General features: G+C 40.3%; 1 protein-coding gene across 1 annotated transcript in view; it reads right to left on the reverse strand.

Annotated features, from left to right (window-relative positions):
- Positions 1 to 25,751, reverse strand: part of GAS6 (growth arrest specific 6) — a 60,474-nt gene that overhangs the window by 23,133 nt on the left and 11,590 nt on the right. Inside the window, exons 3-7 of the mRNA XM_060233748.1 lie at positions 12,773 to 12,797; positions 10,443 to 10,496; positions 4,494 to 4,616; positions 3,657 to 3,779; positions 865 to 990 (exon numbers count right to left, since the gene is read on the reverse strand). Coding sequence (XP_060089731.1) covers positions 865 to 990; positions 3,657 to 3,779; positions 4,494 to 4,616; positions 10,443 to 10,496; positions 12,773 to 12,797 — 451 coding nt within the window. The remainder of the gene's footprint in view (positions 1 to 864; positions 991 to 3,656; positions 3,780 to 4,493; positions 4,617 to 10,442; positions 10,497 to 12,772; positions 12,798 to 25,751) is intronic.

The raw sequence follows: 25,751 nt of genomic DNA on the forward strand, positions 1-25,751 counted from the left end.
TTTTAAACCAGCCTAAAACAGCAACACAAAGAAATTTGAACTAGTAATAGTTAATCAATACATAGAAAAGGCTTTTTATAGAAATGTATTTTCACTTGTTGGTGGAAGTCACCACTGAGAAAGCCCTCTTCCATGTAAATGTAGGGATGCAAAGGAATCCTGATTAACAAATAGCCCCTTTTTTTGCATCTTAGGAAAGACATACAACATCATTGGATATTGTTCACATCAGCTCTCCTATAGTCATTAAACCACACAGCCATCAAGCCATACAAAACTTTAAAAGTTTGCTCCTGAAAATAGGCATTATTTGAGGTCAGAAGAATAAAGCTGAAGAACTCCCCCCACAGTTCCCAGTCATTCTAGATCCTCTTTATATTGTTTAGATTTTTTAAAATATGAGCTTGTTTCAAGCTATTAAAGATGGCTGAAAATCATGGCGATGAGTTGGATCCTATGGATTTGTTGCACTAATGGAATGGACTGACCAGGGCTTTTTTTGAGCAGGAATACACAGGAATACAGTTCTGTTTGCCTTGGTGACAGGGGTGTGGCCTAATATGCAAATGAGTTCCTGCTGGGCTTTTCCTACAAAAAAGCCCTGTGTGAAACAATGGTGACATCAGGGGTGTGGCCTAGTATGCAAATGAGTTCCTTCTGGGCTTTTTCTACAAAAAAAAGCCCTGGGACTGATGTAAGAGGCTCTTCCATTAGTGGAACAAATCCAGTTTGCATCGAAAGCAAACATTAGGATTAGCATTCTGGAGGCTAAAAAGCAATCTAGTAAAAGAAGAGAAAAACTTCAAAATAGCAGTATAATATATCGCATATTGGTTTTTCACTGAATTAATCCCATTTACTAACCTAGGCAAAGCTTTCTTACATCATCAAACTTGTAGCCTTCATCACAAAAGCATGTATAGGAACTTATCAAATTTTTACAGTGAGCTTCTCCACAAATGCCTGGTGATACCATGCATTCATCAATATCTGAAACAGAGGGATTGGGGCACACAAGGATTAAACAGAAATAATCAGAATGTTAACCTTATTTCACTATCTGCCTCTAATGTTAAATCCTGGCCCAGAGTCAATTATCCTGTCATGGTTAGAATAAAAAAATGGAACCCAAAAATAACTTCAGAGTTCCCAGAAGCAAAATATTAGGAAGCTGTAGGCTTTGGGTAAATGCTATTAATTTATGAACACCAAGGGGAAGAAATCCTGAAAATGATAACCATGTAAAGTAAGGTCAGAAATGGTGTGGAAAAGAAGATCACAGAACTAAGAAATGAGAAAGCATTTGTCGTGCTCGGGAAATAAGCCAGGAATTAAAACCAAAGTGAGACTTCATCCAGCAAAAAGATTCTATGTATGGAAGTGAGTTTCTGCATGGCATTTCCTTGCACAAGAATCACAAGCAGTTGTCCATCCAAATTCACACCTGCAAAGGGATGAGAATCAGTACAAGACATCCTGTCCAATTTACATCTGCAATGTAAATCACCAAACACTGTCTCACTGCTATCTAAAATGCAAAATTTTCAGTTGTGCTGCAGTGTTGAACTTGGGAGACTTGAGTTCAGTTCCCCATTCAATCATGAAACTATACTAAGTCACAGCTACACTTGAGGCAGTCACTGTTCCTCAGCCTCATCTACTTCTCAGAGCTGCTGTGAGGATAAAAAAGGGCAACAATACTCTAAATGGGATTCAGAGTCCTTGAAAGAACGGGGTGGTTATTCAAGCCTACAAAATGCCCAGCCGTAGAACCTTTCAAAAACCATACACCATGTTACAGAGATTCCGACATTATGGTTTACTGTCTTGTAAATATTTCTGGTAATAGGGAATACCAGGGCTTTTTTTGTAGCAGGAACTTCTTTGCATATTAGGCCACACACCCCAGATGTAGCCAATCCGCCAAGAGCTTACAGGGCTCTTAGTACAGGGCGTGGCCTAATATGCAAATGAGTTCCTGCTACAAAATAAGCCTGGGAACTCCAAAGTTTGCAAAGACATGTTTTGTAAAGATTCCTGAGAATCTTGGGGTCAAAAAACAAACAAACTCAACTGATACAGAGACAGAACAAACAAGGGTGAGATTTTCACTATTCATGAAACACAACAGAAAGAAAGTTGGTGCAGTGACATCATAAATTAATTAGATGAATAAAAGCAAAAGGCCATATTCAGCAACACAAAATACAAGAAGTTTGGCTATGGCATACTGGTTTTCAGAATGAATCCTTACATGGAAACTGATGAACAATTTAAGTCATAATAAAAATGTATTTGGTAAAGCCATTCAGGCTAACATATGCCAGCAATTCAATTTATCTGAAAGGGCAGATCTTCTAGGCTTTTTCCTCTGATTATGGCACTACACAGAAAATACTCTGCTTAAATGGCAAGTGTATATTTTCCCTGGAATATACAAATGTATAACTATACTATCTACACTGGTACTGCATTTGTCCCCATTTGCTATTAAGGGAAACTAGCATAATTCAGTACATCTGGAGCCTAGTTTTTCTGGATAGACATTACAGAAGGGAACATATAATGAGCTAGCACCACAATTTATCAGCAACTTTTTTTTTTGCAAATTATTCTACATCCTCCAAATCTCTCATAAAATTCTGACTGCACTACTTTCACCTAAGATTTTTCTTTTCCTTTTCTGCCTTTTTTTTTAACCTCTCATTTCTTTTTCCCTCTACAGAATTATTTTTTACTAATAAAAATATGAGAAAATGGGGACAGGGAAAGGATTTAACGTCTTTGGCATGCATCCCACAAAATGATGATTTTGTTCATTCAGAAATGTTACATGGCAGCTTTCTGGGAAACCTCCCCCCCTCAAGAGTTATCATAAACATCTCTATCCTGTCACCACAACATTTCTCTAGCAATTAATCTTAAACCAGATTTTTTTACCCCATCTAAGTTTTTTTTTTAAATGTACACTGCCAAACCCTAAACATTCATGGTATAACAGAATGCAGTCCAGTAAGATTAAGGTAGTGGAGGGGGGGGGGAGGGAGAGACACTTTGCCAGATGTTGCTTTTCTCTGTGTCAGAGAAAACTGGTTAGCTAGGGCACTTTGGCACAATCCACCACACAATTCCTTTGTGAATCACGCCTTTGCTATGGTGCTGGATAGTTCTTGTGGTATGACTTCAGGCATGCCTAGGCATGAATTTCTGGCTTTTCATAATGAAATCTTAAGCCAATGATGTGTGACAGAATAAGAAGCATTAGCAATAGTTCAGTGCAGCACTCAGTGCTGACACAGTAATAAATAAAATACAGCACCCCATGGAACCTCAAAGGGTCTGTATATTCATTGTGGCTTAAGCTTTTCTGGACTAGAATCCGCTTTGTCAGAAGCAAGTGGGCTCTAAGCCAAGAAGAATTATAAACATGGCAAATATGTTAGTTTTTAAAATGCCTCCAGAGTCTTTTCTTCTGGTTTTGATATACCAGACTGATGTGATTATACCTTCGTAATGAATGGAATGTTTCATCCACTTGTGCTGTGTGGTTATTCCAACAGTTTGTGCAGCAAACCCCTTTGAGAAACTCCTCCCAATTCGCACAGTGAGCACACAACAACATCCACAAAGAAAAAGCTTAAATAACAGTATCTTACCTTCACAAGTTTTGTTGTCCTTCTGCAGAGCATAGCCACTATAACAAGAACAGCGATAGCTGCCTCGCTTGTTGAGACAGATCTGCTTACAGCCCCCATTCTTCTCAAAACACTCATCAACATCTGGATATAGATACAAAATAATTGATGAGTTTTCCAAAATTACACAATATTAGGGAAAGCATATTTTGAGACAATGGGTTGGATCCAACCAGATCTTCAGTGAAAATCGCTGATGCTAAATACGCTTAACTTTCAAAAAACTGATTAAAACAATCTGGTTTTAAATGTTAATAGCAATATTTTGTATCAGTATTTATATGAAGGCGTTAAATCAGACAGCCCAGATATTTGGAGGTGCGTGTTATCAATATGTTGACGACATTCAGCTATAAATGACATTAGTTAAGATTCCAGAAGTAACTGTTTTTGTCCCTAGATGTCAAATGAATGAGAGTGAACAATCTTCAACTAAATCCAGAGGAGATGGTGTTGGTTGTAAAACTGACATCCTGGGTTAATGTATCCATCTTGGGCTTGGTAAAGCTACTACTAGCACTTCATGAGTTGGATCTAATCTGTGTTCTGCTGGTGGAAACAGCTGGAAGAATCTCTTTTGGCTACCCAAAAAGGCAGCACTAGAGATCATGGGGCCTGCATGGAAAAGGTCAGGAAGAAAATTTAGCAAGGTTGAGCAGAAGAGCTGGCAAGACCCAACTCCGTGGTTACAGTTTAAGATTCTTCTGCAGCTCTCACAGTTAATAAAGGAAAAACAGTTTGGAGTGGTTGTCAGGCATGTAGCAGCAAAGTACATAAGCAGCACAATAACAGATTTACCTTGTTCACATCTTTCTCCTTGCCATCCTCCTTCACATTGGCAAAAGAATCCACCCTTCTTATCTTCACATGTTTTAGTACCTTCTTTATGACATGGATTAGGTGAACACTGATCTGGCAGATCTGTGGGGGGAAATCCATATTATAAATTTTTAAGCCTTGAAATAAGAGTTAAACAAGAAACCACACCCCCTTCCTTCTAACTCTCTATTCAAGGCCTTGCCGCTTCCATCATCAATGAAACTGAATATCCCTAGCTCTAGCATCTCCATTTTTCCCCTTCGCCCACTAAAGTATAAAGCCTTGGTTTTATCTTTGATTGTTTTCTGTATTTTGCTTCCCATATTCAGTCTTTCACCAAAGAAAGTCATTTCACCTCACACATTGCAACTACAGTCATTACTCTGTTGATAGGGTGAAAATTCTTATCCACACTCTGATAATTTCTTGCCTTTACTGCAAAAATTCTCCTTTCTGAGCTTCCATTGTTACACCTTAGTCCCCTCAGGAGCCAAACTTCTACATATATCTAATTGTTCTGTATGTGACAACACCCTGTCTCTACTTCCTGTTTTCCACCCAGATCCAACAGGAACTCTTCCTCTTCAGCTTCAAAACCTTCTGGTCTTGTTCCCCCTTCTCCCCCCTCTCCTATCTTGATCCATCCCAGCTAGGGAATTTGAGTACTCTGGCTCCACTGCATTTCACTATCCAAAAGTCTCCCACAAATTCAAATAATTCTGGCCTTCTCTCCCCCCCCCTTCTGCTTGCCATTACTTATACTTAAGAGTTGCCCTCCAGAACACCTGGCTGATGCTGCCTCTCCCACATCCTTCATATCCCTCCTCAAAATCCAGCTCTTCCACAAAGGCTTTGGCACAGCCCCAGCATCCTTACTTCCTTTCAAAAACATGTCTTATCTGAAATGAATGCATGTTCTTCCCTAGTTTACGGCTGCCTCCATGTTCTGTCCCTCCCTCTGCCATTTCTCCTATGATGAATTTCAGTTTTTAAACTGCTCATGGCAGGGATCTGTCTTCTTGTACTCTTCAAAGTGTCATGTACATTGACGGCATTACCAAGATAACATCACCATTTAAGTTTCATCTTCCTTTACCACAGCAGTTAGAAAATAGACACTACATTATAAGGAAAAGTACCATTTTTTCCTGTTAGTATACTGTTTGCTAGATCACTTGTGCACTTACTGAGAAGGAATACACTTGCCAAGCTGAATAGTTTGCTGTGTAGAACTTCCTATTCAATATTATGCAAAATTTCTTAATGAGTCTATCACCTACTGATTTCAGCACATGATCCTAAGGAAGTATTCTTTGCAAAATCAGCTTATGATTCTTTTAACAGTACAGACAAAAGCAATGGCATATTTGCCACTGTTTCCATATAGTTGTCTCAGTTTTGATCCTTACTACTCAAAACCATGAATTAAAAATTGGGTGCATGCATGTTGAACTCTACACACAGACCAGTCAGTTAAATTTCACATTCCAGAGCATAGGAAAGACAGCCCGGATGCATACCTATTCTCACAGAGGTACAGATGGGCTCAAAGAATATACACACTCCATCCCAAACACTAGTCATCCCTAAATGCCAACATATGCATCTATTGGCACTACTTAGACATGCAAGCTCCCTCTCTTCCCAGGCACACAGGCAGGCGTATGACTACAGCTACAGCACATGCTATAGACATGTGCTCAGTACGGTTTAGTCTTCTATCACGCTTCCACATACTTGTCAAACTAATTCCTTAGTACTTCAATATATTGGCCTGGATACCATCTAAATTCCATGCATGGAAATGTGGCTTCCCTGCCTTCCAGTGCAGCCCAAAACCCTGTATCTGAAGCATATGGGATCCTCCAGGAGCAGGAATGGAAGTGGGGAGAGTTAAAGTGCTGCAGAGCAGGGGGGGGGGGGTGTCAGCAAAAACGACCCTTGGCACTTACCGTGAGGGGTCCTTCTCCTAGGAGGAAAGGAGGCCTCCCTGATTGGACGGTGGGAAAGCACCCAAGATGTCCTCCGCCTCCTAAGATGTCCTCCGCCTCCTAGGGAGAACTGCCTCCTCCCTACCTTGTGTGTGCAGAATCCACACCAGCATCTCCCAGAGTAACCAGTCTTAAATTAACATGAACATGCAGCTTTGGTCACAAGTTCAGTTAGCTTGCAGTGGGTGGGAAGAATTACTTGGTATATTTCTTAGCAGCAACTACGGCTGAAACTGGCTAGACAACCTTCCACAGAGACCATTCCACTCAGACAATTGTCATCCATTATTTGATTAGGCTGCATAGGTGCACAATAATCCTGCACTATCGAACTTCGGGAGCATAAAATTTGCTTTTACTTTTCAGAAGTATGCCCTATAGATCACCCCACCCCACAAGAGCATATGAGATACGTATTATGTTCTAAATGTATTTGCCATTTTTCAAAAACAAGAAGAGGAAGTTCTAAGGATGGAGCTGCCAGCATTTTTGGTCTGTAAATCAGCAGGCACATGTTGACCCAGTTCAAATCAGTACAGCACCACAAGGGGAAGGGGGAGACTTAAGCATCTCCCCTTGTACCATTTTTCTGACCAGAAACAGACCCTTAGTTACTGCTTGGACCGCAAAACATACCATTAAGTGTCATTAAGTCATCACCTGATTTATGGTGAACCCAGCAAGAGGCGTTCAAGGCAACTGAGAATCAGAGGTAGTTTGCCAATGCATACCTCTGCAGAGTCTTCCTTGGTGATCTCCATTCAAAGCCCTGACCCTGCTTAGATTCTAATATCTTCACTAGTTGGGACTATACCATGCTACTTTCCTTCCCACTGCAAACATAAGGCTATCTATACTGCCAATGGGACAAACAGTAGTTTTATGGGAACCATTTGAGGTTGGGAAAATGTTGATGGGTGGTAGTGGAAAAGATCTGATCCTAACTAGACCCTCAAATGCTTTCTGTGTGAAGAAAAACAGACCTGAGATCTTTGTTCATGGAACTCCCTGGTTTGGTCTTGAACACAGAGTGATTTCTCACATAAGCAATGAACTATGAACCTTTATCCTTGTGGTTTCATTGCCATCAGCATTATCTGTCAGCAGTGCATTCCGATGGGCATTTGTATTTCTGCCCCTAGCTCCATTCTGTTTCAAAATATGACAGGACTGCAGCTCAGCTGGGAGACTAGCTCTAGGCCTAAGCAGATAGTACTTCAGAAACCTTCCAGATGAGATAAGAACTTATCTTGAATCATAGCACATACCACATAACTATAACATTTTATCTTTTAACTCTGTTATTTGATGAAGTCTACAACAGAATGGTTTAGCACTAATGAATACCTCATCCGAAGGTTTCACATAGAAAAGTAAGCAAAATCTATTGCTCTCGTAAATCCCTGTAAGCAAAAACTTGGAAGAAAGGTATGCTAAAACCCTCACAAAAGAAAAAGAAATGGAGGTGAAATTCACATTGGCATACACAACTGCTGCTTCCACTCAGATCAGAATAAATTTATTTGAAAAGTTTTCATTGCACCTTTTTATCAATTGCTTTCTAAAGTGGATTTTAAATGTTATAAGCAGAATACCTGCAGAGTTGACAGATCACAGAGGAAAGGAGGAGGTTAATAGTTGGGAAACAGTGGAAGAAGTCAAGAAGTGAAGTGCTTCCCTTTTTTATACATCCAATGTTTGTCACTTTCGTATTAGAACACTGTTGCTCTTAAACATGGCTAGAATAGTATTTCAATTCCTGAGGAGCAGCACCACATCATTAAGGTCCTGAAAACACTCTTTAATCAGGCTCTTTCAATTCTGTCAGAACTCTATCCACCCTAAAATACTTATATAGACCAGGTTGCCCCAACCTTATCATGTATCTGCCACTTAGCTCCACAGAAGAATGCAACAAGAAACCAGACTTGTCAGCTGCCAAATGATCACACTTGTGAACTCACCTCTGCGAATTCAATTCAAAACATGAATTTGACCATAGGTGAGATCTGTATGCCAGTGATCCTAACGGGCTGAAATGGATGCAAGCCATTTCAATAATCCTTCTTGCTCTCACCTCCCATTTCCCAACATAAACCTCCAAAACCATGTGGGGGGTTGTGAGACAGGGATGGCCATGAACTTCTGGTTTGTGAACCACAAATCAGAGATGTTTGTCATGAAATTAGGTTCATGATGAGGTTTATCTTACTAGGCAACCCTATCAGGAAACATTAGCTATGGTTTTAATTTAGGGGTATGTTCTTGTGAGTCCTACATTATTTGTTTTCAGTTTGTGTTGAAAACCACTTTCTATACAGCAGAAAAGCAGTATAAGTATAATAAATAAACAAACCACATAATTAAGTTGATGCCACATCTTTAACATTCTGGTAAATTCATCACAATGTTAATAGCCCATGATTCTGAAAGCTCAGTGAAGGAGAAGCTGCCTCTCTTTTAGGCTACAGGCCGATATATTTGTAAGATTACACGATTCATTTCACTGGATAGGGCAACAATGCTGGTAAAAATGACCCTTTCTTCACAATACGTTATTTTTCAAGAATAACTGACAGTTTTTCAGCTACCCACACAAGCCACATTAATTTCCTATGGTTCTTTTCCCAGAAGACATTTCAGATATTGTTTGTGTTTTTTTTCCAGATCATATGCCCAAATACAATCCTAACCAGTTACACCCTCCTAAATTAATTGACTTTAGCAGACTTGGCAGGGCGCAACGCTGTAGAGGATCACATTTTTCATTTCAGTTTTGCCCCTCACTGCCCTGTAATAAATTTTAATCCAGGTTTTAATTTTTTAGAAAGAAAAATATACGCTGAAATTGTGCAATCAAAGTCTGGCATTCACCCATATTCCATATTCCAGTAAACGTTAGACAATGTGCCACTAAATTGGGAGAAACCTGAGACAGCATCATGAGGAAACTTATCCTCTATTGAAATAAGTTGATGAACAGCATACAGATATAGAGACCACCACATAAATACAATGACATAAAGCCAACATTTAAAACAATGTTTGTGAGCAAGTCTATACTAGCAGAATAGGAAATAAACTGGAGACAGCACCAAAGATTTATTTGAATGGTGTCTGCAATTTCTTATTATTAAGATTTCATTTTTAAAATTTTAGGGTATCACAATTAGGTTCAGTTCAGACATCACACGCACCATGGTTTCATCAAATGAAATACAGTTCATGTGATCGCCCAATGAAAAAACATTAGAATCTCAAGCAATGTCTGTAGGGCTGACAATATAAAACCAGACACTATAATCTGTGAACTTTTTAAAAAACCTGCCCTATCCCAATCACCCATTATGCTGATTTCAGGTATATTCAATATACCTTACCAGAAAGACTATTAAAACAAATGAGCTTAATCATACACCACATTTTGGAAAAGGACAATTAACTAGTATCAAGTGAATTCAAGGAGAATTACCGGTAACTAGTATCAAATGCCCAAACTTTCACATAAATGAGAAGTAAAACTTTAAGTATGGTCCTTAACAGGGGTGGAATTCTAGCAGGAGCTCCTCTGCATATTAGGCCACATACCCCTGTTGTAGCCAATCCACCAAGAATTTACAAGGCTTTTCTTTGTAGGCTCTTGAAGGATTGGCTACATCGGGGTGTGTGGCCTATATGCAAAGGAGCTCCTGCTAGAATTCCACCCCTGGTCCTTAATATTTAATGTGAATGGAGGAAATGTCCAGAATAATTTTACAATGCAATGCCTTTGGCTTGAAAAAACAAGGATAGAAATATTGTGCCCTACCCTCTGAGGGTTAAGACACCAACATTTTGTCAAATGTAAACGAAATTCAATGTGGATTGCAATGACTTGTGATGGACAAAAAAATAACACTATACTTAATTGTAACATAGAAATATGAAAAATGCTTACTATGCACACATGTATGGAAATCTGGACTTCTTGTGCCATACGTATTAATACATGCTGAAGAACAAAAAAAAAAATAATTATTAAACCAGAAGCCAAAAATCCACTAATTTCTTATCTACGGATATTATATTCAGCAAAGTTGATTGTTTAATCAAAGTACGTTAATGTAAAAATACAGAATTCTAAATGCCTTAAATGTATTAAATGTTTTAACTCCACCATGTCATTGTACTCTACCATGTCAATAATGCTAATTGCTTTATCAACCTTCTACCAGATTTTACCAAGCACTAAAAGGATATTAGTACCTAGATATTATTATAGCTAATTGAGAAGAACAAGATTCTGAGGCGTTGACTCAAGATATTTAAAGGATATACTTAGTTATTTACAATGCCCTTGTGAGCAGAGTTAAACCCTTCCAATTTCATTGAAGTCAATAGGCACACCCTGAACAGTTACATACTTCTTTGACTTAAGAAGTATGTTAGTCTCCCTTTTGATTAACTTGTCATACTTGTCAACTTGGTCATGGTGTCCTCCTTCTTATTTTTATTTGTTACTTGAAAAATAAAAATAAAGGGGTTATTTTTTCAAAAAAGCATATATGAATTTTGTCAGGATTGTAGTGTTACAGGGTTGCCAAGTCCAATTCAAGAAATATCTGGGGACTTTAGGGGTGGGGCCAGGAGACATTGGGGGCGGAGCCAGGAACAAGGGTGTGACAAGCATAATTGAACTCCAAGGGAGCTCTGGTCATCACATTTAAAGGGACAGCACACCTTTCTAAATGACTTTCTTCCATAGGAAATAATGAAGGATAGGGGCACCTTCTTTTGGGGCTCATAGAACTGGACCCCCTGGTCCAATCGTTTTGAAACTTGGACGGTATTTTGGGGAGAGGCACTAGATACTATATTGAAAATTTGGTGCCTCTACCTCAATAAATAGCTCCCTCAGAGCCCCTGAAACCTCCAGATCAATTCCCCATTATACCCTATGAGAAACTATCTCCACATAGGGATTAATGAAGACATTTCCCTCTCCTCCACACACATACACCCCCCTTCTCGCAAATCTGATGTAGGGGATTGGCCTCTCTACTCACCAGCCAGCTTCTTCACAGCAACAAAGACACAGACACAGAAAGTTGAAGCCTTTCACCACCTCCGGAGGTGCAAAGGCACATGGTCCTTTGGGGCAGGGCAGGAAGCAGCCTGGGAAAGCTCCAGCTGCTGCGATGGAGCTGGGTGGGAAGGGGAGGGGCAAGGAGAAGCTGCTGCGATCTGAGGTGAGAAGGGAAGGGAGGAGGAGAAGCATCGGGGATCGGTGGGAAGGGGAGAGGAGAAGCTGCTGGGATCTAGGCTGTGTGGGAAGGGCCGCCATTCCCCCCCTGCTTTCTGGATTTTTGGCAAGCGGGGGGGGGGGGGAGGCTCCAAATCGGGGGTCCCCCGCCCAGGCGGGGGATTTGGGAAGCCTACAATGTTAACATGCTGAATGCAAGCAGACTTAGAACAATTAGTAGGTCACAGATTTTCAAAATAGTAAGGAGTCTAGTAGCACCTCTAAGACTAATGAATTTTATTGTAGCATAAGCTTTCAAGAAACAGTTCTTTTCATCAGATGCATATTTTCAACTATCAGAGGCATGTTAGTATTAGCGTTTAGTGGTATTCAAGTGAACATACTGTAACATATCACTATGAGAGATAGAATATCTTAGGGCACCAAATGGAACATCAGCATGCAAACACTCTTATGTAGCAGAGGAAAATGTTCCTGCAACATTTCCTGGGACTGAAAGTGCCATCTCAGAGCCAATTAAGTAGTTTTGAATACCAGCATTGATCAACTGGTGGGGGAGGGGCGCTGCTCATCCTGCATACAAACAAATGGCATTTGCTGATCAAGACTAGCCAGTGTTTTTCTTGTTTTTAAAAAAGTGCTAGTACTCATATATAAGGCTGCAATGATTTCTACAAAGCTTCCCTTTAGTACTTGGGAGAGGGCTGCAAAAAAGTTGCCAACACTCAGTACCTGGCAAGTACAACCACACACACAAAAAAGCCCTGAGAATAATAAACCCTTTCCTGTATTAGACTTTACAGTTCCGCACTTGATGAAAATAGAGATAAAAATTGCTTCACTACATATTTTCTTTTTGACCGTTCTGCTAGTGTGTATATTAAAATTGCATCTTTTTTTTTCAAATCACAAGAGGCAATGTAGTTAGATTTAAAATAAAGAGATATGCTGCTATACAGCAGGACCTAACAATGTACAAAAATGCCAGCACAAAGAACATTGAAAAGGTATTAACTGCAACTCACCCAAGTATTTCGGGTAAAAATAGTCCTGTAGGAGAAACAAAAGGAAAGATTTTTATTGGAAATATATATTTTATCTGCAACTGTATTAATATTAAAATGGCTACTGAGAGTGACACTACGCCTTTCCTTGATGAGAAAGGCAAGCATTTCCTCTCACCCTCCTCATTCCAGAATATTTTAAAGTTGCTTGTTACAGTTGTGGAATTCATAAGGCACACCAGCAGCATCCTCAGTCCAGCTTGTGATATTTGCTTATGAAAAGATGTGCTTGGAGAAAGAGGCTTCAGTTGATATGGCCCATTTTAGCTGGAACTCCTGCCGCAGATCACCTTGGGAGAAGGCATTTGTCTCTTTAAATCATTTCTCCAAGCCAAGCCAGTCAGCAGCTTGGATAATGCATTTGATGTTAAAGTTGCTTTCTTTCCACCTCTCCATTTCCCATCTATTTGCCTTCCTTCCTTCCTATCTTGCGGCTCTCAAACACCTAATGTTCATGTCTTGTGGCTCTCAAACATCTGACATTTATTCTATCAGGCTCTTACATTAAGCAAGTTTGGCCACTCCTGATACGCACAATAGTGGCCACACTGCAGTTTACATGTATTCCATTGCACCACTGAGCAAAGTTGGAAGCCTTCCTCAACTCTAAGTAGACTTTCAGCAGCTTAAGTGACACTTCTGCAAATGGAACAACACTTGTGTTGGCAGAGTTAGCTTACCCTAGGAGCCTAAGGTAGAATACATGCCCATTAAATGTACTTCCATGGGGTAAGGAGGGAGACTTAAGGCAAAAGTGCTGGAAAACTACACCAGGATCCTTACAACAAAATTTTAAACGATGTTTGCAGGATATCTCATTATTTATTGTTTTGTTAAGCAGTTTAAACCAAAATCACATGTACCGTATGTTATAAAGCACAGGGAAGTTGAAATGTAACTGAAAGATCAGCTTTGCAGCATGCATGAGCAAACCAATTCAGAAACCCAACTTTCTGTTTTTCATATGCGCACACCACAGTTTCTGTGGTTCATTAATATAATCAGCCTGCAATTCACACTGTATGAATCCATAATAGTTTTTTTATTTTAAACGGGACTGCTCTGAAGTCAGGCAGGGGTGGCTTTTGATTATCTGCAAATCCTAAATAGTTGCATTTACATTTGGAAAATAAACAATAACTAAGTTGGAAACAATCTTTTGCTGCATGTGACATTTCACTTTATAAGGCTTCCAGAAACACAGTGGATTGAGGTTCCTATTTATTTTATACCAGAAAAATTAATTTAGCAGAAAGAGTAAATGCCATCCTATCACTGGAAAATGTTAGTTAAGATCAAGACGATAGTATTGTTCAGAACAACCATGAGCTTACCCTTTAGAAAATATTCTCCTTATGCAAAAACACTACACATGCAATAAGATGTCGAGGTTTGCTATAAACTTACAGAAGTACTTTGTTTCCCACCCCTCTAAGAATGTGCAAACAGAATTTAACAAAGGTATGCATTAAATTTTTAAGAGCCCCATGGCGCAGCATGATAAAGCTGCAGTACTGCAATCTGAACTCTCTGCTCACGACCTGAGTTCGATCCTGGCGAAAGGTGGGTTCAGGTAGCCAGCTCAAGGTTGACTCAGCCTTCCATCCTTCCGATGTTGGTAAAATGAGTACCCAGCTTGCTGGGGGGGAAGTGTAGATGACCGGGGAAGGCAATGGCAAACCACCCCATAAAAAGTCTGCCGTGAAAATGTTGTGGTGCGACGTCACCCCAGAGCTGGAAATGACTGATGCTTGCACAAGGGACTACCTTTACCTCTTTTTTTTAATGCATTAAATGCTACATCCATCTGCAGATGAGGACTTCAAAACTATAAATATATTACAGCATATTTATAAATATTTTTAAACCATGTATATGAGTCATGAAATGTAAAAAGCTAATAATGAAAGAAAAGGTGGTCTCCAACGTCAGGCTCCTTTTCATGAAACTAAAGGTTTGGTCCTATGCCTTTGTTTTACGTGCACTTCTCCTTATCCACCACAGAGGTGGTTCTTTGCTGTGGAGCTGCTTCCTGTGGTGTTAAGCACCTGCACAAGACTGATGCTTTCCAAGGAAGTGCCTGAAGTGCCTCGTATGGAGAAGAATGTACTTCACATTACACCACTTTCACACTGGGCAAAAAGGAGTGCATGAGGAAATAACGGTCCAAGCCTAAACCCTTATTTATTTATAATGAATTGTGAGTTATTCAAGGTTTGGGTTGCCCTGAAAGAATATAAAATTTTGAAGATTGAACAAATTCATGCAAATACCTCTAACTTTCTCACATTTAAAAAAAAAGAGGGGGGGATTCTCCCCAATGATCTTAAGCTGGGAGCAGTGGGGAAAATAGATGATCCTTATTCCTCACTAAGGAAAAACAAAACAAGTATGGGGAGTGAAGTTCTGTTTGACAAAAGGCCAGTGAAGACAGTGTGCATGCACACACCCACATTGCTTCTCTGATGGAAGCATCTTTCCTGATGAGGCATATGAAAAAATACTCCTCATATGAAAAAATACACCACTTACATACTTCTATATGTAAGATTTAAGTGAGGCCTTAGTATCATTTAGATTTACTTATTTAAATGTTTCATTTATAAAACAATCCAAAGATTCATACTTCAATCAAGCTGGGCTGCGTAAGAGTCAATAATTCAATACACATTTGCTGTAGAGCCGGAAGCAAGAGGAAGGATTTAAAACACAACAGATCTCTTTCAAGCATCTTTATATATGAGGGCTAGCATCTTATGGCAGGGCTGCCAGGTCTGTGTTGGAAAATATCTGGAGACTTTGGGGTGGATCCAGGAGAAGGCAGGGTTAGGGGACGGGCCTCAAACATGGTACAATGCCTTGGACTCCACCCTTCAAAGCAGCCATTTTCTCCAGGGGAGCTGATCTCTGACAGCTGGAGATCAATTGTAAAAGTGGGAGATCTCCAGGCCCCACCTGGAGACTGGCAACCCTAGCATGAGCTAAAGACTGCAGTTCCTAGTTCCAAAGGATAGTCAGGTTCCGTTAAGTCCTGTTCGGAATCCTCCATAGGTGCTATGGCCACATAGGGAAGAATCATGCACCATTTATTAAATTTCTAATTAAGCATATGTACAAAGTATTTTATTCCTAAAAGCATTCCCATCCCAAATGACCAAATAATCCGAAATTATGTATGGCCCCTATGTGTTTCCAACAAACAGGCAAGGATTGCATAATATAAGAAGAATTAAACAGGAGACCAGCAGCTTCTTAAAGACTAACAAAATTTGTTCCAGAACAACTTGTAAATTAAACCTTACTTCATCAGAGGTAATTGATGTGAGCTCTGATTTATACTAGAATAAATACTTTTAAAAGGTGCTACTGGACTCCCATTTAATTTTGCCACAATGGACTTAGCAAGGTACCCCCTCTGGCATTATAAGAAGATATGTGTTGGAATAAATTTGTTTCAGGACTGGAAAATACAAATTGATACAAACACCTATTCAATTCTCAACTACTGCTTATTATGCTAACTTTCTAAAGCATTAAAAACAAAATCACTCATTATGATAGTGAAACTCACGACAGAACAAAAAATGCCAGCTTTCTAGCAACAGTCACAATAAAAGGAATTAACAATGACCTGGTTGTATAACAATGGAATATAAAAGACATCAGACCCAGCTTTGTTTATACAAAACAGTAGTCCATGCCGTGTGCCAGGTATCAACACAGCCCAAAATAGTACATAGAAGCTTAGGCTGCATTCAGATGTCACAACAAGCACAATGAAACTTTAACTGGATATGTTGGGCAGTGTCCAACTATCCATGCTCAGAACGAACATGGCATTTTCCCATCTCCCCCTCCCCCCATCACTGCAGCTCCTCTCCAACTGCTGGAAAGATCATTTCCAGTGTTTTGGGATCCACTCAGGAAACAGCTGCGAAGGCTGACAGACTTGAAGCAAGAAAGAACAAGGAAAAATAACTGCCCCCTATCTAGGGTTGCCAGGTCCGACTCAGAAAATATCTGGGGACTTTGGGGGTGGAGCCAAAAGCAAGGTTGTGACAAGTATGATTGAACTCCAAAGGGAGTTCTGGCCATCAAATTTTAAGGGGCTGCTCTCCTTTTAAATGCCTTCCCTTCACTGGAAATAATGGAGGATAAGGAACCTTCTATTGGGGCTCACAGAATTGGACCTCTATGTCCAATATTTTTAAAGCTTGGGGAGAGGGGGGTTGATGAGAGGCACCAGATGCTATGCTGAAAATTTGGTGCCTCTACCTCAAAAAACAGCCGCCCCCCTTCCCCCAAGTTCCAGATACCCATGGATCAATTCTCCATTATAGTATATGGGGACTAGTCTCCATAGGGTATGATGGAGTGCCCAGTAGACATTCAACCCCCTCTCCCCACTGTCTGATAACCCAAAAGTGGGGGAAGGGCCTCCAAACCCAACTGGGGATTGGCAACCCTACGTATCTGCAGTGGAGCTATACATGCAGGAAAGGAAAGAAGAGAGATCTGAACTCCCAGTCCCTCCTCACTACAGTCTCCTCAACCTGAATGGCTATTTGTCCATGTGAGTCCTGCAGCCCCAGGACTGATCCCTCCAAGGGGTCAGAAAGAGCTGCAGTAATGGACAGTGATAAAACAGTTTCTCTTTCCCACCAGCTGTGAATCTGTCCATAAGGATTAAGGCTAGACCTTTACAGGAAACCCCAGAGTTGGGGTAGACAGGGACTGAAGCAACCCCACACAGCTGCACATTTAAGTTTTAATGTTACACAGGCTGCTGTAGAATCCTTACTTCTAATGGAAACCTCTCCTGCATTTGGGAGCTATATTTTGAACTGAGTTAACTTGCAAATAACTCCGTAAGAGAGAGTCAGTCTGCCATCATTAAATCAGTGATATTTTCCAATGTAGCAATACTTCTAGTTTCTACAGACCCCTAAAATCCTTGAACACCCTTGGGAGCTTCATGCATACATCCAGGGCTATTTTTGTAGAAAAAGCCCAGCAGGAACTCATTTGCATGTTACACCACATTCCCTGATATCACCATTGCATCACATAGGGCTTTTTTATAGGAAAAGCCCAGCACAAACTTATTTGCATATTAGGCCACATCCCTAACAACAAGCCAGCCAGAACTGCGTTCTCGTGCATTCCTGCTCAAAAAAAACCCTGAATGCATCTAAATTAATGCAAAATATTCAGAAAAACTGGGTTATTTTTCTACTAACAGTATACCCAAATGTGCATTTTTTGCAAAACCTCTGTAAGGAAATGCAGCGCTGAAATCTTCTGAAGAAATTTCACTAGATTTATAGCTCAATCAAAATAGTAACAGTTGTTAGGATCTAAACTTAAGTTGCATTTTCAATGGTATTTATGTCTAGACTATGCAAGTTCACCAACACAAACCAAAGAGATTTTATAACCTCTTAATCCTCCACTCCCTTCTCCCTCACCACCATTACATTCCTTCCTTGTTCTCTAATGTATTAATAAACATTTAGATAGCCATTTATATATAAATATTTCCATTATTAGAAGTGACCTCATTATCTTGGCTGGCAAACACCCTTGTTAGAAAAGACAGGGAACTACTACTATATTTATAACTTGGTTAACATTGCACTGTAGAGAGACAAAAATATCAGAAATATACTGGAAAAAAATCTGCAAGAGACAATTGTAAATACAGTTGTGATGCTTTGATCGTCCTTGGCCAAAGACACTGTGAGCACATTATCCAGCCATAGAGAAACACTTATCTCCCCTTGAAATTATCACCTTTTCAAATCGATAGTACTTTAAAATGCTAACCTTTGGCGGCTGAGTCATGTTGGAAGCCATCATGTATTTTCTACTAAGAAGAAAACCTTTAAATTGTCTGAACTGACTCTGACCACTCCCTTGCCACTGTTGGAACAATCAGTACTTCCGTTTTGGGGGGGATCAAGGATGGTTTACATGTTTGTGTTGGTCCACTTGACCTCATCCCTGGATCACTAGCAGCTGAGCATGTGAAGTGACTACACTGAAAAGTAGTATAAAAGATTTGCCCTACCTACCTATCTAGTTATATGGGCCAATGCCCAAACTGTAGGATAATTCCTGAGCCCAGGAGTGTCCCCTGGGACCACAGGCCCCACCAGAGCTCAATGGGCTGGATGGAGACTGGCTACAAACTGAATCTTTTTCAAGGGGGGGGGGGCGGGGGGGAAGACAGTTGTGCCACACTAAAACTATTCATTGACCTTCAGAAACATGCAGAAGAAAAACCTTAATGCATAACATACAGTACAAAGAAAAACCCAATACCTCAAGATTGAGATCACTGAACACAAGTAATTGAGATATAGTCCATCTGCCTGCCAAGACCCACACAGAATCACTGGGAGTTGTTGGCATGCTGCCCCGAACAATGAAAGCACAAGCATACCTTTCTGCAGTCAACAGAATCAAATGTAGGTATCAATTAGGAATTTGATGAGCTTAACAAGACCCAGAACCTCATTAATTGGCAGTATGAACTTTGCCCAAAGTTAGTTTATTATCTTTGAGGTGTTCTAAACAGCCTCTTCATCAAGGACAGAGTGCTAAGGAGCCTCACAAATGCCTGGTGCCCTTGTCTCTATGCTCAAATGTGAATGGCATAGGCAGGCAAAGTCTTGTGGGATATTGAACGAAATAATAGGTGTTAAAGCCAATTCAAGATGATGCTCAAAAAGGCCTAGTCTCAGTTAGGAGTAATCAAGATCCAGGTGGGCAGCCGTGTTGGGACTGAAGCTGTACGTCAAATTTTGAGCCCAGTGGCACCTTTAAGACCAACAAAAGTTTATTCAGGGTATGAGATTTTGTGTGCATAGACACACTTCCTCAGATACATAGAAATGGAAGTTAACATTTCACACATACACACATATATGGCAGATGTCTCTACATAGGTGAATAGCAAATTAGCATATAACTTATTGAAGATGATTTGACATATGCAAAGGCTAAACAGCTGCCCTGAGCCCGTTAAGGGGAGGGCAGGATATAAATCTAAACCGAGCCTTACTCCCCCCCCCCCCCCGGTAATTAAATTCTAACATATTGTCACCTATAAACTTAGTTTGTTTTTGCTATAAGACCAGCAAATTTGTAGCTTGAAATCCAGCCTCTTCTCTTCTGTGGGCCCTCTGCCAACTTTTATTTTGCAAATCCTGGATTAAGTTCAACTCTATAGAAAGGATGAACCAGTGTGGTGTACTGATTAAGAATGTTGGACTGGTATCTGGAAGACCAGGTACAAATCCCCGCTTGTGCCATAGATGCAGCTGCCAACCTCCAGGTGGTGGTACAATTAGTACAACTCACTTCCAAGTGACAGAGGTCAGTTCACCTTGAAAAAAATGGCTGCTCTTGAAGTTGGACTCTATGGCATTATATTCCATTCCATTCCCTCCTCAAAGTTTGTCATCTACAGGCTCCACCACCAAGGTCTTCAGGTATTTCCCAACCCGGAGCTGGCAACCATGGCCATGGAAGCTCACTGAGTGACTCTGAGCCAGTCACATTCTCTCAGCCTAACCTAACTCAGGTTAGGGCTTCTAGTGTCCTGGCCCCACTGGACCTCCTGATGGCACCTGGTTTTTTTGGCCACTGTGTGACACAGAATGTTGGACTGGATGGGCCATTGGCCTGATCCAACATGGCTTCTCTTATGTTCACAGGGTTGTTGTGAAGGTGAAATGAAGGAGAGGAGAATGATGTAAGCCACTTTGGGTGACCACTGGGAGAAAGGCAGGATACAAATTAAATAAATAAATGTACTTTGTTCAGTGAAGCAAAGATTCTCTTTTGAGATTATCGGGACAGGTGTAATCATTCCCATTAGCCAAGACTATTTGATTCTATGCATTATAAATTATATTTACAACAACACGCAACATTTAAAGCTTCCCAGCAGCTCTTTCCATTTTTAGATACAGTAGAATTTTAATGCTTTAAAAGAACAGACTGGAGCAGAAGCAAAACATGGAGATAATCTCTATGTATATCTTCTCCCCCCTCTCTGAATGTTCTTTCAAATTCCCTGCTAATCTTCACAATGATCAACAGTGCAATTCAAAACTAAGGTTATCAGCCTCCAGGTGGGACCTGAAGTTCTGTCAGAATTACAGAAACTGAAAAAAAAAAAAGGATTACAGAAACTGGTTTCCCTGGAGAAAATGCTTTGGAGGACAGACTTTTCCCCTGTTGCATTCCTTCTTCAAACTCTAGCCTCCTCAGGCATCACCCCAAATCCCCAGAAATCCCCCAAGTTGGAGTTGGCAATTCTATAAGAAGAGCTGCAAAATTCAGAAACAATAAAACCACACAAGTTCAGCATCAAAATAAAAAAGACAAAAATTAAACCAAGGCAGATAAACATCAGCAAAATGTATAAAAGCCATTCTTCATCCCAAAAGGCAGGATACATACATTTTATTGCTTGACCCTGTCCTAAAGAGTCTACAAACAATGGCAATTTATGTCTTCATAATCCAGTCACTAATATCATAGCATCCATATAAGCCCAATCACTTCCATGGGTCTATAAGGATGTAACTTCGAGATGGGTGATCAGGAAATTTTATCTCTCTATTCTTTCACCTAAGTGTCTTTTCTCTAGGTCTTTCAATATCTGACATGTATCCTGTACATGACTCATAGTTTATACTTTTATTAGTTAGGTTTTTCAACAAGCATGAGGACACCACCAAAAATCCAGAAATGAAAGCAAATTCTTAATCCTGTCTGGCACTGAATGTAGCTTGCATTCAAAGTCAGACATCTGTTCAAGATAAAATATAGCCAGGAGGAATAACAGTGCCAAATTTGCAAGCAAAGAAAAATACATACTGATGCCCTGACCTGGATAGCCCAGGTTAGCCCAAACCCATCAGATCTCAGAAGCTAAGCAGGGTCAGCCCTGGCTAGTATTTGGATGAGCGACCTCCAAAGAATAACAGGGTCATGATGCAGAGGCAGGCAATGGCAAACCAATTCTGAAACATCTCCTGCCTTAAAAACAAGTCTAGCCCTCCACCTAGTGGTACATAATGCTAAAAAGAGCTAGAACTTCCGCCTGCCAGACAATCTTAGGATCTCCTGGCTATACTACACACAATGCCATACAATTAAATTAAATTAAATTACAACCGGGGTGGAATTCTAGCAGGAGCTCCTTTGTATATTAGGCCACACACCCCTGATGTAGCCAATCCTCCAAGAGCTTAGAAGGTTCTTTTTTGTAAGCTCTTGGAGAACTGACTACATCAGGGGTGTGTAGCTTAATATGCAAAGGAGCTCCTGCTAGAATTCCACCGCTGAATTACATACTGATAGAATATAAAGCAGTGGCTTTGAGCTGGTAGGTCTCTGGTTCAAATCCAATCCCAGCTATGAAGTTACAAAGAAAAATTAAACAATCACTTTTGTCAGCCTCCTCATCTACTAGATTCAATACTGCACTGCTTTACACGGAATTATGACAGCTGATGAGAAAAATTATGTAAAGTGTTTTTTTTAAAGTCACAGCTAATAGGTTTGTGGAACAGGAGGATGAACCTAGTCTGAAAATTATATTTTATCATCTCCGATGGCCTTTCATACAACTACCAGCAGTATAATAATGCACTGCACAACCGGTGCATGTATATCCCATTTTCTAATTAATCAAACTAATTGTAATACACGTGAAAATGCATTATTTGATACAGCTGCTTTTATACATGTGCAATTCCCCCCCCCCAAACTCTGCATGATCATTTCAATAATTGTGCATTTTACATTTTCATTATAAGCCAGATGAACTGCAGTGAAAACTCAGTGGGTGGCCCCTGGAAAAAAAATTCGCCCTTGAGCTCCACTTTCTCCACCTGCATAAATAATGATCAAACTCAGATACATGGTAAGGATTAGTAAAATACATACACAAGAGGTCTTATCCACCCTCAGTCCTAGGGATAATGGTGATTTGTAAAGTGGGGGGAGATGGGGAAATCAGTGTTATGTCTGCAAACCGACAATTTCACTGATGTCCCTGGGTTTTTAAAAACTCGCTAAGCATTTTAATATACTGCAATTTGAATGTGTACAAACAAAAACATAGCGGAAAGTCTTTTATATCTCACTATACAGAGCTATTTATAAACCCAACAAGTCATTTTGTCAAAAATCAATGCTGCATTTTTCTTCCAGGGAAAGACATTAATTTGAAAGGTTAAAATGTCAAATATTTCACAAGACATAACCATTAGGTGGAGATCAAATTACCTACATCTCATTCTCATGTTACTTTAAATCAAATTAATATTTAACTTTTGTTTTCTTGACCTATGCTCTCCTTTCTCAAGTTCTCCTTCCAGTTCCTTTTTCCTGCTTCTGGCCTTGTCTTGCCTTGATTATTTGGATGCCTCTCTGTTCCTTTTTTTCATTAGACCTTTCTATCTCACCTCCTCTCTGGGATCTACAGCTCAGCCAATGGCAAGTAGAGACTCCACCACTGCTATCTCTCTGTGATATAAAGACAGTTCAGCCAGTCATAGACAATGTTTCCTCACCACCAGCCAATCACTGTGTATATTACATATAGACTGACCACAAAATTTTATTATGGACCATCAACTTCTTATGAATGGACATGACACAGTCAAAATTAAGCACTTTAAATGCAGTAGTAAAAGGCATACCTACTGGGTATGTAAATTAAATTGAACAAAATTAGGCTTATTTATGAAAACAGCTGCATATCCCATTGACTTCAACAGGGAGAGTTAAAATGAAAAATTTCCCAGCTGAAATCAATAGTATTTAACATGCTTATTTTTGGCCAAGCCATGCACTATATTTCTGCTAAAGAAGACCTATACCAACTGCAGTGCCCCCCCCCCCCACTACTGACATGACATATTATGGTCACAGTGGGGTTGCTAGGACCCTCCTGGCAACTGCTGGTGTACGGGGGGGACTTACCAGGAGTGGGAGGGAGACCAAGGCTACATAGCTGGTGATATCTCTTCAGCATGTACCTGAAGTGATGCCATCATGCTGGAATGTCTCAGGCACTTGGGCAAAAGCTCAATGGTAACAATGGCTTCTAACATAAAGTTTTTGGCAAATACCAGAGTGTTGTCTGGACAGCGCTGATGCCACTTCCAGGACATGCCAGCAACATAGCTGGCCTCCCTCTTGCTCCTGGTAAGGTCTCCTGCCAGGCAGCTGATCTGTGTAGGGGGACAGGACCCATGGGGCAGAAGATTCCCCACTTTCAATGGAGGGGGGGGCTGGCAACCTGGATCACAGCAAAATAAGACTTGATAACCAGTACCTATTGAAGGTCTGGCATCTGGGCAGCAAGACATCTGAACTGGGCCAGAGATGCATTCAGTGCCAGTTACACCTTTCAATTTTCCCCAAAGGTTGTCTAGGAAACATTTTTAAAAGACTCAGTCAGCCAAATTCCTTAGTCTAAGCTAACAAGTCTGAATACCTGATGGAACACTAAAGGTCAGTCAATACTGCTCCACTGTATGGAGCCTAAAGGCACACAGCCTACAACTTTCTCATCTAGATTCCATCACACTCTAGGAAGACTGATGCAGAATAGTAGATTACATGCCTTACAGACTTAAAACACATTCCAAACACAACAATGCAATTTCTCTAAAAGCTATGGACCTTGGAGGTTTCCAAAAGTTCAGCCTGAGTTAACATCTTGCCTATTTGCCTAAAGCACTGTAAAAAACCGAATCTGCCGACAACTTCAAAAACCTCCTCCCTGAAGAACTAGGCCAATCAATGGGATTATATTTCTTTCAGCCCAACGAAAATCATCTTTTAGAATTCCCTAATGGACTATAAGCCTAATATTTGTTGAACCAGCATATAAATGGACACAGTGTGAGATATATAACCATGTCAGTATGCCATAAACAGGATTGCCCATAAATATGTCACACTTTCAGATCTTGCTTAATTTTTGTAATAATTTGTCATTCTTAAACAATTCTCCCCTGCAGAAAAACTATCTGTGAACCAATGCACACCCACCTCCAGCACAGATTTCAGTAGCATAATATGCAACCCAATTCCTTACATTAAAAAAAAAATTGGCAATTACTGAAAGACTAGAGAGACATGCTGGTTTCAGCTGTAGGAACACAATTCTCAACAAAGGCCTCTCCCTGCCTCTGAGGCAGGCTCAGCTGGTAGAAAAAGGCACAAATTACTGTATATGCTAACAATAAAGCAGTTTGTAATATCTCTATGTCCCATTTCAAAAAGCAAAAGAAATCTTGAGGTAAATCGCTGCAAATTCACAGAAAACATCTGTTTACTTTAATACTGCAGTTAGAGCAAATTCAGCATTCAGGATTACAGGAAATGCCTTGAAATAAAACTAGCTTTATAATGGTATTACAGGAGTGTCAAACATGCCACCCACGGGCCAGTCCAAGCCCCTGGAAAGCTCCTATCCAACCTGCAAGCAACTCACTGTTGTCTGCTTCCTTCTCCCTCTCTTGCTCTGTTCTGCATGGTGGGGGGGAGCTTGCTTTGTCAGGCTCTCTCAATCACATAGCAGAGCTACTGAGACAAGCTTTTCCTCCTTCTACTGGGTGAGGCTCCTCCCCCTCCTCATCCCCTGGAGGAAGGGAAAGAGCAAGAGTTTCCTTTGCCCAGTTCCCTTGAGCACAGGGATGAAATACAAAGCACCTTTAAGGCCAATAAAGTTTTATTCAAGGTATGAGTTTTCTGCCTTGCTACAGAGAGAGAGAGAGAGTGAGTGAGAGAGAGAGTTTTGTTGGCTCTTTGAGTGCAACTGGGCTTGCCTCCCCCTTTTCACTGTATTCATGCCATCATGATCCAGTCTTTCATGGTAGGAAAGCAATGTGAACTATTTAGATGA

Source organism: Heteronotia binoei, chromosome 3 (assembly GCF_032191835.1).
Source record: "Heteronotia binoei isolate CCM8104 ecotype False Entrance Well chromosome 3, APGP_CSIRO_Hbin_v1, whole genome shotgun sequence".
NCBI lineage: Eukaryota > Metazoa > Chordata > Lepidosauria > Squamata > Gekkonidae > Heteronotia > Heteronotia binoei.